The sequence below is a fragment of the Heteronotia binoei genome, chromosome 15 (assembly GCF_032191835.1).
Source record: "Heteronotia binoei isolate CCM8104 ecotype False Entrance Well chromosome 15, APGP_CSIRO_Hbin_v1, whole genome shotgun sequence".
NCBI classification, from domain to species: Eukaryota; Metazoa; Chordata; class Lepidosauria; order Squamata; family Gekkonidae; genus Heteronotia; species Heteronotia binoei.
The window spans coordinates 3487309-3499467 of NC_083237.1; the positions used below are offsets into that span (position 1 = coordinate 3487309).

Below are 12159 nucleotides of genomic sequence, written 5' to 3' on the forward strand. Positions count from 1 at the left end.
TGAGGTGGGGTTTGTAGAATGACAGGTCATTGGGTGGGGCTTTGTCTGTGCCAATGGGAGTAGCCGATGTCTCTACACCTCACCAAATGGGTTGGGCTCTGCCTTGCCTCCGATTGCCATCTGGTTGGGTATACAAGAGATGGCCTTTTGGGTGGTGGCCCCCACCATTGTGGAATTGCCTACCCAAGGAAATATGACTTCCCCCCCCCCCTCACTTTGGACTTTTAGGAGGTAGTTGAAGATGGTTTTATTGAGCACTGTATTTGACTGATTTAGTTTTTATTTATTGGCAATCATTGGTGTTTTTACAGTGTGGCCTTTTACATAAGAACATAAGAGAAGCCGTGTTGGATCAGGCCAATGGCCCATCCAGTCCAATACTCTGTGTCACACAGTGGCCAAAAAAACCTCAGGTGCCATCTGGAGGTCTATCAGTGGGGCCAGGACACTAGAAGCCCTCCCACTGTTGCCCCCTCCAAGCAGCAAGAATACAGAGCATCACTGCCCCACACAGATATAAGAACATAAGAGAAGCCATGTTGGATCAGGTCAAAGGCCCATCCAGTCCAACACTCTGTGTCACATAAGAGGAGCCATGTTGGATCAGGCCAATGGCCCATCCAGCCCAACACTCTGTATCACATAAGAACAGAAGAGAAGCCATGTTGGATCATGCCAAAGGCCCATCCAGTCCAACACTCTGTGTCACATAAGAACATAAGAGGAGCCATGTTAGATCAGGCCAAAGGCCCATCCAGTCCAATACTCTGTGTCACATAAGAACATAAGAGGAGCCATGTTAGATCAGGCCAATGGCCCATCCAGTCCAACACTCTGTGTCACACAGTATACACACACACATATATACATACTGTGGCTAATAGCTACTTATGCACCTCTGCTCCATATTTTTATCCAATCCCCTCTTGAAGCTGGCTGTGCTTGTAGCCGCCGCCACCTCCCGTGGCAGTGAATTCCACATGTTAATCACCCTTTGGGTGAAGAAGGACTTCCTTTTATCTGTTTTAACCTGACTGCTCAGCAATTTCATGGAGTGCCCACGAGTTCTCGTATTGTGAGAAAGGGAGAAAAGCACTTCTTTCTCTACTTTCTCCATCCCATGCATAATCTTGTAAACCTCTCTCATGTCACCCCTCAGTCGACGTTTCTCCAAGCTAAAGAGCCCCAAGCGTTATAACCTTTTTACATCAAATAGAGTTGGAAGGGAGTTCAGGGTCATCTAGTCCAACCCCCTGCGCAGTGCAGAAACTTCACAGGTACCTCCCCCACATGCATACATCCCCAGTGACCCCTGCTCCATGCCCAGAAGATGGCAAAAAACCCCCAACTCCTCCAGGATCTCTTGCTATTCTGGCCTGGAGAAGAATTCCTGTCTGACCCCAAAGTGGCAATCGGCATTTCCCTGGGTGTGTAAGAAAGGGCCACAAGAACTAAGCACTGATGCGACCCTTCCTGCCCGCCTTCTCATCATCTGCCAAAAGTTCACAGAATCAGCATCGCATGGGGAGCGACGTAGATCACCTGCTTGGGAAGCAGAAGCTCCCAGGTTCAATCCCCGGCATCTCCAACTAAAAAGGGTTTAGGCAAATAGGTGTGAAAAACCTCAGTTTGAGACCCTGGAGAGCTGCTGCCAGTCTGAGTAGACAAGACTGACTTTGATGGACTGAGGGTCTGATTCAGTATAAGGCAGCTTCACATGTTCATATATGTTCTTAGGATTGTTTAATCATATTTTTTTTGGTCTTTATTTTCACTGTAAGCTGCCTCAAGTTTGGCAACGGAGAAAGGCAGCTAAGAAACGTCTGAAATAGACCAAGTCGTGCTGCGTCTGCCCTTCTCCACTCGCTGAAGGAGGCTAGAACTTTTGCGGTCCGGTTTGAGTCTCGTGTCTTGTTGCTCCCGCCCAGGACTCAGAGATCCTCTGCTGGGATCTCCGCCAGCCCGGGGAGGTCGTCTTCTCCATGTCGCGGACGGTGACCACCAACCAAAGGCTCTACTTTGACTTGGATCCGTGAGTGGCCCGCCTTGTTCCTTTTTTCCTGATGTCGTGCTCCATCTTGCATTCCGTTTGGGGTGTGATCCCATCTGGGTGCCTTGAACGCCACATTCCCTGGGTCCTCAGCAGCAGAGAGTGGGCTGAAATACAGGCGGGGGAGGTGCCCTGGTGCCGAGGGTCTCTGTGGGAAAGGAGAGGCACATCTGGGGAAGAGCCCCCTTTCCTTTGGCTCTTGCTGTCTGGCAAAGAACAGTTTCAGGAGGGACTGGAAACTTGGGGCTTGTGGGAGACCTCTGCTACTTCCTGCCCTGGGACTGGCTTGCCTGAGAGCTCTTGGGTTTCCCTCCACAGGAGTGGGCGGTACTTGCTGAGTGGAGACACAGAGGGGCTGGTCACCGTCTGGGACACCTCCCAGCCCCCCAGCGGCGCCCCCCGCCCTGTGCTGAAGCCGGTCCGCCAGTTCCAGGCGCTGCGGGATTGCGTCAACGGCATCAGGTACTGCCCCTGTGGGAGGCGCCTCTCCTTCTGGCAGGAATTGCTGTGGGGTTGACACGTTCGGGCTCTGAGGTGGGAACTAGGTGACGTGGGTGTGACCCTGGAAAGGTGCCAGAACGTCAGAAGATCCCTGCTGGATCAGACCAGTGGTCTGTCCAGTCCAGCCTCCTCACGCAGTGGCCACCCAGTTCCTCAGGAGGGCCAACAACAGGGCAGAGAGGCTGAGGCCTTCCCCTAAGAAGAACATCAAAAGAGCCCTGCTGGGTCAGACCAGTGAGGGTCCATCTAGTTCAACATCTCGTCTCTCACAGCAGCCAACCAGTTCCTCTGGAGGGCCAACAACAGGGCAGAGAGGCCAAGGCCTTCCCCTGAGAAGAACATGAGAAGAGCCCTGCTGGATCAGACCAGGGAGGGTTCATCTAAGAACATAAGAAGAACATAAGAACATCTAGTCCAGCCTCCTGTCTCACACAGTGGCCAACCAGTTCCTCTGGAGGGCCAACAACAGGGCAGAGAGGCCGAGGCCTTCCCCTGATAAAAACATCAGAAGAGCCCTGCTGGATCTGACCAGGGAGGGTCCATCTTGTCCAGCCTCCTGTCTCACACAGTGGCCAACCAGTTCCTCTGGATGGCCAGCAACAGGGCAGAGAGGCCGAGGCCTTCCCTGAGAAGAACATCAGAAGTGCCCTGCTGAATCAGACCAGTGAGGGTCCATCTAGTTCAACATCCCGTCTCTCACAGCAGCCAACCAGTTCCTCAGGAGGGCCAACAACAGGGCAGAGAGGCTGAGGCCTTCCCCTGAGAAGAACATCAGAAGAGCCCTGCTGAATCAGACCAGTGAGGGTCCCTCTAGTCCAGCCTCCTGTCTCACACAGTGGCCAACCAGTTCCTCTGGAGGGCCAGCAATAGGGCAGAGAGGCCAAAGCCTTCCCTGAGAAGAGCCCTGCTGGATCAGACCAGTGATCTGTCCCGTCCAGCCTCCTGTCTCGCACAGTGGCCAATCAGTTCCTCTATAGGGCGAACAACAGGGCAGAGAGACCGAGGCCTTCATAACATCAGAAGAGCCCTGCTGGATCAGACCAGTGAGGGTCCATCTAGTCCAGCCTCCTGTCTCACACAGTGGCCAGCCAGTTCCTCTGAAGGGCCAACAGCAGGGCAGAGAGGCTGGGGCCTTCCCCTGAGTGGCGAGGGACGGTGGCTCAGTGGCTGAGCATCTGCTTGGGAAGCAGAAGGTCCCAGGTTCAATCCCCGGCATCTCCAACTAAAAAAAAAGGGGGTCCAGGCAAATAGGTTTGAAAAACCTCAGCTTGAGACCCTGGAGAGCCGCTGCCAGTCTGAGTAGACAATACTGATTTTGATGGACCGAGGGTCTGATTCAGTAGAAAGCAGCTTCATATGTTCATATGAATATTAGAAGAGCCCTGCTGGATCAGACCAGGGAGGGTCCATCTAGTCCATCCTCCATCTCCCACAGTGGCCGACCAGTTCCTCTGGAGGGCCAGCAATAGGGGATAAAGGCTGAGGCCTTCCCCTCAGGTCGCCTCCTGGCTGTGGGATTCAGAGGTTGTCCGCTTGCCTCAGAATGAGAAGGAGGGCAGCCTTGAGTGGGAAGACAAGATAGGCTCCGCTCCTTTGGGTCTGTGGCTGAGGTGATTGCCGGCTGGCACTCCTGATGCAGCAGCTGCCTCTCCCCTTGTGGGCCGCCCTCTCACAACGCCTTGCAGTCTAGCCCTGAGTCTCCTCCTGGCCACTGGGAGGCAGAGTGCTGAATCCTGGGCCCAGGGCTCGGGTGGGGGCCTTTGGAGGCCCTGGACTCCCTGGGCCGAGGGCAGCACGGCCTCCCCTTCCCATCTGACCACCTCCTTTCTCTCTTTCCTCTCCCTCTTCCTTTTCTCAGCCTGCACCCCAGCCTCCCTTTGCTGGCCACGGCTTCCGGCCAGCGCAAGTTTCCTGACCTGTGGGACAGTGGGGACGAGGAGGAGAAGGAGGGAGGGGTCCGCCCGCCCGGCTCCCCCCAGGCGCCCATGAGCAACTCCCTCTTGCTGTGGCTCTGTGCTGCAGCCGCCGACGCCGGTCCACCCCACACTGTCGCGTGACCGGCTGCTTCTCGGCGAGGGCCAGCGGAGGCTCCAAACCGGCCGAAGGTCTCCTCAGGAGCTGGTGGGGCAGTGATGCACACCGTGCCCATGTGGCGCAGATGAGTTTGGTCGGTGTCTGTGGGAGTGCGTTCATGACGTTTGTTCCAAAGGAAGAGTACGTGTGTGGAGTTTAGGGTGTTGGTGTTTTTGAGGGGGGAGTAATTATCTTGTGTGACGCGGTGGGAGCAGGAAAACTGGAGTCTGTTGCGTTCCAAGACAAATAATACGGGGTGGGGTAGTTTGCCGCTCCACAATTCCCATTGGCATCCGCCATCTTTGCAGCCTCTCTGACTCCTTTCCTGGTGTGGTAAGAAAGGGGCAGATGCGGTTGTCTTCCCCCACTCTCCAAAAGCACCCCCCCACACACTTCAGCTGAAATCTTTTCTCTTTGGCTGGAGTCCACCGCAGTTGCTGGTCCCCAAAGCCCCCCCCCCTGGAAAAAGGGGGCCTGGGTGTGTGGGGAGGGGGCAGGCAGTGACTTTGGAACTCTGTGTGGCACCTGTGTGTGTGTGTGTGTGTGTGAGAGAGAGCGAGAGCGAGACAGACCCCACACGGATGTCTTCTTTAAAAACAAGATAGGAAGATAATTGGTTCTTCCAGAGGTTTTTTTTAATGGCTCTTTTCTTTTCTGCCGTGTGAACCGTTTCTATTTGACTGGCTTGCCGAAGAGGTAGGCCGTGATACAGTCTGGTTTGGGGAGGGCGGGAGGGAGGGGGGAGCTTCTACGGAGAGTATTCGGAATATTACTCTTCAGCACCTGTCGTCTTTGTAGGGAGCACAACCTTCTGGCAATCGGCCAATGCTGTAAAAGTTTAATAAAAGTTTATAATATTGTACCTCTTACTGTCTTGTTTTTTTCCAAAGGCTCCCATAGAAACTCCGAAAGCCTGGCGGTAGCTGTTGGGGCACAGGGCGGGGCAGCTGTTAAGGGTCCTTTGCTGGGAAAGACAGAAGGCGAAAGAAGAAGGGGGCGGCAAAAGAGGAGATGGCCGGACAGCGTTACTGATGTGACTAACACAAATCTGAGCAAACTTTAGAGGATGGTGGAAGACAGGAGGGCCTGGCGTGACTTTGTCCAGGGGGTCAGCAAAGGGTCGGACTCGACTGTGTGCCTGAACAACAACATAAATTCCCTTTTCAGGGCATGATAGCCTGATACATGAGCGTACTGAAAAATACCGTTCTTAATGCGCTAAAACTTTGTTCTGACTTTGTGGCATCATGCAATCATGCACTGGTTTCGTTCGTTCTGAAACACACCCGCACACTTTGATAATGCACTTTTCCCACCGAGCAAGGAATGCAGAAGCAAAAAAAAATGTTAACTGGCGCAAGCTTGTCAAGTTACACAGGATTCCTTCCGCCTGCCGTCTTTGTGTGCTTTTCGGTCCCAGGGAAGAAGCTGAAGTGGGAGCTTCAGCTACTCCACACTTGTGCTGATCAAAAGCCATTGAGTCCCCTCCCCCCTTTCCCGCGTGTTCGGTCTGCTATTGTGGTTGATGTGTGGAGGAAGAAGAGTCTTTTTTTAAATTACAAATTAAAAAAAAACTTTTACAGAAAGTAGATAGGTAAGCATACAGCTTCAGGTTTCAATTAAAAAAACCAAAAGTAACATAAGGCATTCTGTTGACCATCATTAAAAGTATAGCATTTGATTGTACATCGAATTCTTAGGAATTATGTCTAAAGTTGCCAAAGTCTACAATAGGAAACCAAATGGATACAAAATGTTTTTCGTATTTATCAACAGAAGACGAAACCATTGAATTGGAAACTTTAGCCATTATAAAGTGTTCCCACAGACGTTGCCAGTCAATAATTGTTGGCTTAAGAACATAAGAGAAGCCATGTTGGATCAGGCCAGTGGCCCATCCAGTCCAACACTCTGTGTCACAGAAGAACATAAGAGAAGCCATGTCAGATCAGGCCAATAGCCCATCCAGTCCAACACTCTGAGTCACATAAGAACATAAGAGAAGCCATGTCAGATCAGGCCAGTGGCCCATCCAGTCCAACACTCTGTGTCACAGAAGAACATAAGAGAAGCCATGTTAGATCAGGCCAATGGCCCATCCAGTCCAACACTCTGAGTCACATAAGAACATAAGAGAAGCCATGTTGGATCAGGCCAATGGCCCCTCCAGTCCAACACTCTGAGTCACATAAGAACATAAGAGAAGCCATGTTGGATCAGGCCAATGGCCCCTCCAGTCCAACACTCTGTGTCACAGAAGAACATAAGAGAAGCCATGTTAGATCAGGCCAATGGCCCATCCAGTCCAACACTCTGAGTCACATAAGAACATAAGAGAAGCCATGTTGGATCAGGCCAATGGCCCCTCCAGTCCAACACTCTGTGTCACAGAAGAACATAAGAGAAGCCATGTTGGATCAGGCCAATGGCCCATCCAGTCCAACACTCTGAGTCACATAAGAACATAAGAGAAGCCATGTTGGATCAGGCCAATGGCCCCTCCAGTCCAACACTCTGTGTCACAGAAGAACATAAGAGAAGCCATGCTGGGTCAGGCCAATGGCCCATCCAGTCCAACACTCTGAGTCACATAAGAACATAAGAGAAGCCATGTTGGATCAGGCCAATGGCCCATCCAGTCCAACACTCTGTGTCACAGAAGAACATAAGAGAAGCCATGTTGGATCAGGCCAATGGCCCATCCAGTCCAACACTCTGAGTCACATAAGAACATAAGAGAAGCCATGTTGGATCAGGCCAATGGCCCATCCAGTCCAACACTCTGTGTCACAGAAGAACATAAGAGAAGCCATGTTGGATCAGGCCAATGGCCCATCCAGTCCAACACTCTGTGGCCCTTTTCACACTTACCAGTGGAAACCGGAAGGGAGTCGGTATTGTGCCGCTTGCAGTAATCCGAGACAGGGATGGGAGTTTTCAGACACATGTTTTTTTTTCCGGTAGGGTTCCGTGATTGAAGCGAGCCATTTCACACTGTTCCGCTCTTATCTCGCTTCCACCAGCGCCAGCCGTTTTTGCCTGCCGGCTCGCAATCTCCAGCTTTTTTTTTTTTTTTTGAAACGTCGGGCTAAGATCGCTATAGTGCTATAGCGATGTATCACAACAGCAACACCATAGAGATGGCTAGGCTCTATTGAGATAAGTTACCAGGTTTCAGCGGTGGCGATATCTGGCATCTTAATGGAGCCCAGGCATCCCCTATGGTGATGCTGTTGTGATACATTGCTATAGCGCTATAGCGATCTTAGCCCGACGTTCCAAAAAAAAAAAAGCCGGAGATTGCGCGCGCCGGCAGGCGAAAAAGGGCGTGAAAACTGCTCCCGGGTTAGATACTGGACATTTCACACAGCACCCCATAGCGATTTCAACACGGAAGGAGGGGTTGAAAAGTGGAAGAAGCTGCTCTTTCTTTGTAACGACTCAGGCACGCCTCACTACCGGGACAGCCGCGGGAGTGTGTGAAAAGGTGAGAGTATTCCGGTAGCAGCCAGTTACTGAATCGGGTCTGTCTGAAATGCCAGCAGAAACCTGTTACTGTTCAGTAACTGACCAGCTTCCATACCGGAATACATAGACTGTGTGAAAAAGCCCTGTGTCACAGAAGAACATAACAGAAGCCATGTTAGATCAGGCCAATGGCCCATCCAGTCCAACACTCTTAATCACATAAGAACATAAGAGAAGCCATGTTAGATCAGGCCAGTGGCCCATCCAGTCCAATACTCTGTCACAGAAGAACATAAGAGAAGCCATGTTGGATCAGGCCAATGGCCCATCCAGTCCAACACTCTGTGTCACAGAAGAACATAAGAGAAGCCATGTTGGATCAGGCCGGTGGCCCCTCCAGTCCAACACTTTGTTTCAGAGAAGAACATAAGAGAAGCCATGTTGGATCAGGCCAATGGCCCATCCAGTCCAACACTTTGTTTCAGAGAAGAACATAAGAAAAGCCATGTTGGATCAGGCCAATGGCCCATCCAGTCCAACACTGTGTCACACAGTGGCCAAAAAAAATTATATATATATATATATATATACACAAACACACACATATACACACTGTGGCTAATAACCACTGATGGACCTCTGCTCCATTTTTATCTAACCCCCTCTTGAAGGTGGCTATGTTTGTAGCCGCCACCACCTCCTGTGGCAGTGAATTCCACATGTTAATCACCCTTTGGGTAAAGAAGTACTTCCTTTTATCCGTTTTAACCTGTCTGCTCAGCAATTTCATCGAATGCCCACGAGTTCTTGTATTGTGAGAAAGGGAGAAAAGGACTTCTTTCTCTGCTTTCTCCATCCCATGCATTATCTTGTAAACCTCTCTCATGTAACCCCGCAGTCATCATTTCTCCGTGTAAAGGAGCCCCAAGCGTTTTAATCTTTCTTCATAGGGAAAGTGTTCCAGCCCTTTAATCATTCTAGTTGCCCTTTTCTGGACTTTGTCCAATGCTATAATATCCTTTTTGAGGTGCGGCGACCAGAACTGCATACAGTACTCCAAACGAGACGGCACCATCGATTTATACAGGGGCATTATGATACTGGCTGATTATAATACTGATACTGGCTTATAATGGGATATCCATTTGGCTGCAAATATAAGGAAGAAGAGTCTTGATCTGTAGAATTTCGCATTTCCCAGCTTTTGGGGAAACCCTTGCTGGATTTTTTGTTTCATTGAGTTGTGGGATGGATGCTGCACCACCAGGGGTCAGTGTGCTCCTACACACAGCTCTGTAGACGCCTCGGCTGTCACTGGCTGGGTTTGGGATTTTGTGCGACGATCGCTTGATGCCTTCCTTGGCTTGTTTTTGCAAGAGTGGGAAGAGGGTCTGTGCAGCTCAGAAAAGATATTCGGGGAAGGGGGATTTTGAATGGTGCGGATACCCACTTGTTTGCACTCTGATTCTTTCTTCCCTGTCAGGGGTGGGGTGAGGAAGATCCTAGTAACTTTGGGAGAACATGAAATCAGGGTCTGAGTTGAGTTTGGCTTGGCTTGGTGATACCGGGAGGGGCTACATCAGGGCTGTCAAACATGCAGTTGGGGGGCCGAATCAGTCCCTCAGAGGGCTCCTATCAGGCCCCCGAGCAACTGGCTGTCATCTGCTTCCTTCTCCCTCTCTCTTGCTTCCTTCTGCATCACAGCTTGCTTTGCTAGACTTGCTCAATCGCACAGCAGAGCTACTGAGCCAAGATTTAATCCTATGTTAGAACTTTTGTGTTGTGAGCCGCCCTGAGCCGCTTTGGTGGGAAAGGCTGGATATAAACTAAATAAAATGAAATGAAATTCTCTTCCTTCTGTTGGTTGAGACTCCTTTCGTTCTTAGTCCCCTGGGAAAGGAAGGAAAGAGCCAGAGCTTCCATTGCCCAGTTCCCTGGAACCCATGAGAGAAATACAAAGAAAGGACCTTTAAGACCAACAAGTGCTAATGTTTTAAGCATGTTTTTATTTTAAGGGGTTTTTTTAAAGAAAAACTTTAATTGTGTTTATGTCCTTTATAAAGTTTATATCTCTGCTTGTTGTTCAGTCGCGCAGTCGAGTCCGACTCTTTGCGACCTCATGGACCAGGTCACGCCAGGCCCTCCTGTCTTCCACCAGCCTCCGAAGTCTGCTCAAATTCGTGTTTGTGACATCAGTGACGCTGTCCAGCCGTCTCTTCTTTGGCCTTCTGTCTTTCCCGGCATCAGGATCTTCTCCAGGGAGTGCTACCTTCTCATTGGGTGGCCAAAGTATTTGAGCTTTGCTACCTAATCTTAAATAGGTACACACGTGGCCTGGCCCAATGTGGTCTGATCCAACAAGGTCTCATTTATGCCAGATCCGGCCCTCATAAGAGAGCCAGTTTGGTGTAGTGGTTAAGTGTGCGGACTCTTATCTGGGAGAACCGGGTTTGATTCCCCACTCCTCCACTTGCACCTGCTGGAATGGCCTTGGGTCAGCCATATCGCAGGAGTTGTCCTTGAAAGGGCGGCTGCTGTGAGAGCCCTCTCCAGCCCCACCCACCTCACAGGGTGTCTGTTGTGAGGGAGGAAGGGAAAGGAGATTGTGAGCCGCTCTGAGACTCTTCGGAGTGGAGGGCGGGATATAAATCCAATATCTTCATCTACCTCACAGGGTGTCTGTTGTGGGAGAGGAAGGGAAAGGAGATTGTGAGCCGCTCTGAGACTCTTCGGAGTGGAGGGTGGGATATAAATCCAGTATCTTCATCTACCTCATAGGGTGTCTGTTGTGGGGGAGGAAGGGAAAGGAGATTGTGAGCCGCTCTGAGACTCTTTGGAGTGGAGGGCGGGATATAAATGCAATATCTTCATCTACCTCACAGGGTCTGTTGTGGGGGAGGAAAGTAAAGGAGATTGTGAGCCGCTCTGAGACTCTTCGGAGTGGAGGGCGGGATATAAATCCAATATCTTCATCTACCTCACAGGGTGTCTGTTGTGAGGGGGAGGAAGGGAAAGGAGATTGTGAGCCGCTCTCAGACTCTTCGGAGTGGAGGGCGGGATATAAATCCAATATCTTCATCTTCAGTGAGGGGAGACCTGTGGAGGCCTGTTGGTTCCTGCCTCCTTGCCGTGTTCTTGGGGCCCCTTGCTGACCACGTTCTTGACTACGTCCTTCCTTCCTTGATACCCCACTTTTTGCCTGAATGGGGCCCCCAAAGCTGCTCCCGTCATTCTCTTCTCCCACTTTATCCTCACAGCAGCCCCATGAGGCAGGCGAGGCTGAGAGTCTGTGACTGCCTCAAGGTCACCCAGCGGGTTTCCTTGGCAAAAGTGGGGATTCGAACCCGGGTGATCCTGATCCAGCAAGGTTGCTGCTCTGTTAGCAGCTAAGAAACTCAAAGCTGACTTTCTTCCGATGGAATCAGATACGTGCTGGTCCTTGTCTCAAAGCTTCCAGTTTTGTCTTTGCTGGAGGGCAGGGAAACAAATCAGTTTTTGTTGAGAATTCTCCAGGCCTCTTCTTTGGCCCTCGAGAGTTTCTTTCTCTTTTCCCTGGATTTTTGTCCTTCTGGATGAATGCAAGAACAGCAGTCCTGGTCTTGGGACGTGGCAGAGCCTCTGCTTGGCAGGCAGAAGGTCCCAGGTTCAATCCCCGGCATCTCCTGTTTATATGGGATGGGGTAGACCTTCCTCTACCTGAGACCCTGGAGAGCCACTGTCCGTCTGAGCAGACAAGACCGACGTCGATGGAGCAAGGGTTTGATTTAGTAGAAAGCAGCTTCATTGGAGAGACTGTGGCTCGGTCGTGAACTGTCTGCTTTGGCATGCAGAAGGTCCCTTGGTCACTCAAGGATCAGGGAGCAGACAATACAAAAGAGCTCTAATAGAGAGCCATTGCTAGTCTGAGCAGACAATACCTTGATGGACCAAGGCTCTGTTTGGGAAGGGGCCGTGGCTCAGCGGCAGAGCCTCCCAGGTTCAACCCCCAGCAGCATCTCCAGTGGAAAGAATCAAGTACCAGGTAATGGGAAAGAGCTTTTGCCAGAGACCCTGGAGAGCCGCTGCCA

General features: G+C 51.1%; 1 protein-coding gene across 1 annotated transcript in view; it reads left to right on the plus strand.

Moving 5' to 3' along the window:
• Positions 1 to 12159, plus strand: part of LOC132584231 (ephrin-B3-like) — a 154410-nt gene that overhangs the window by 21638 nt on the left and 120613 nt on the right. Inside the window, exons 9-10 of the mRNA XM_060256047.1 lie at positions 1929 to 2032; positions 2369 to 2512. Of these exons, the coding sequence (XP_060112030.1) occupies positions 1929 to 2032; positions 2369 to 2512 (248 nt within the window). The remainder of the gene's footprint in view (positions 1 to 1928; positions 2033 to 2368; positions 2513 to 12159) is intronic.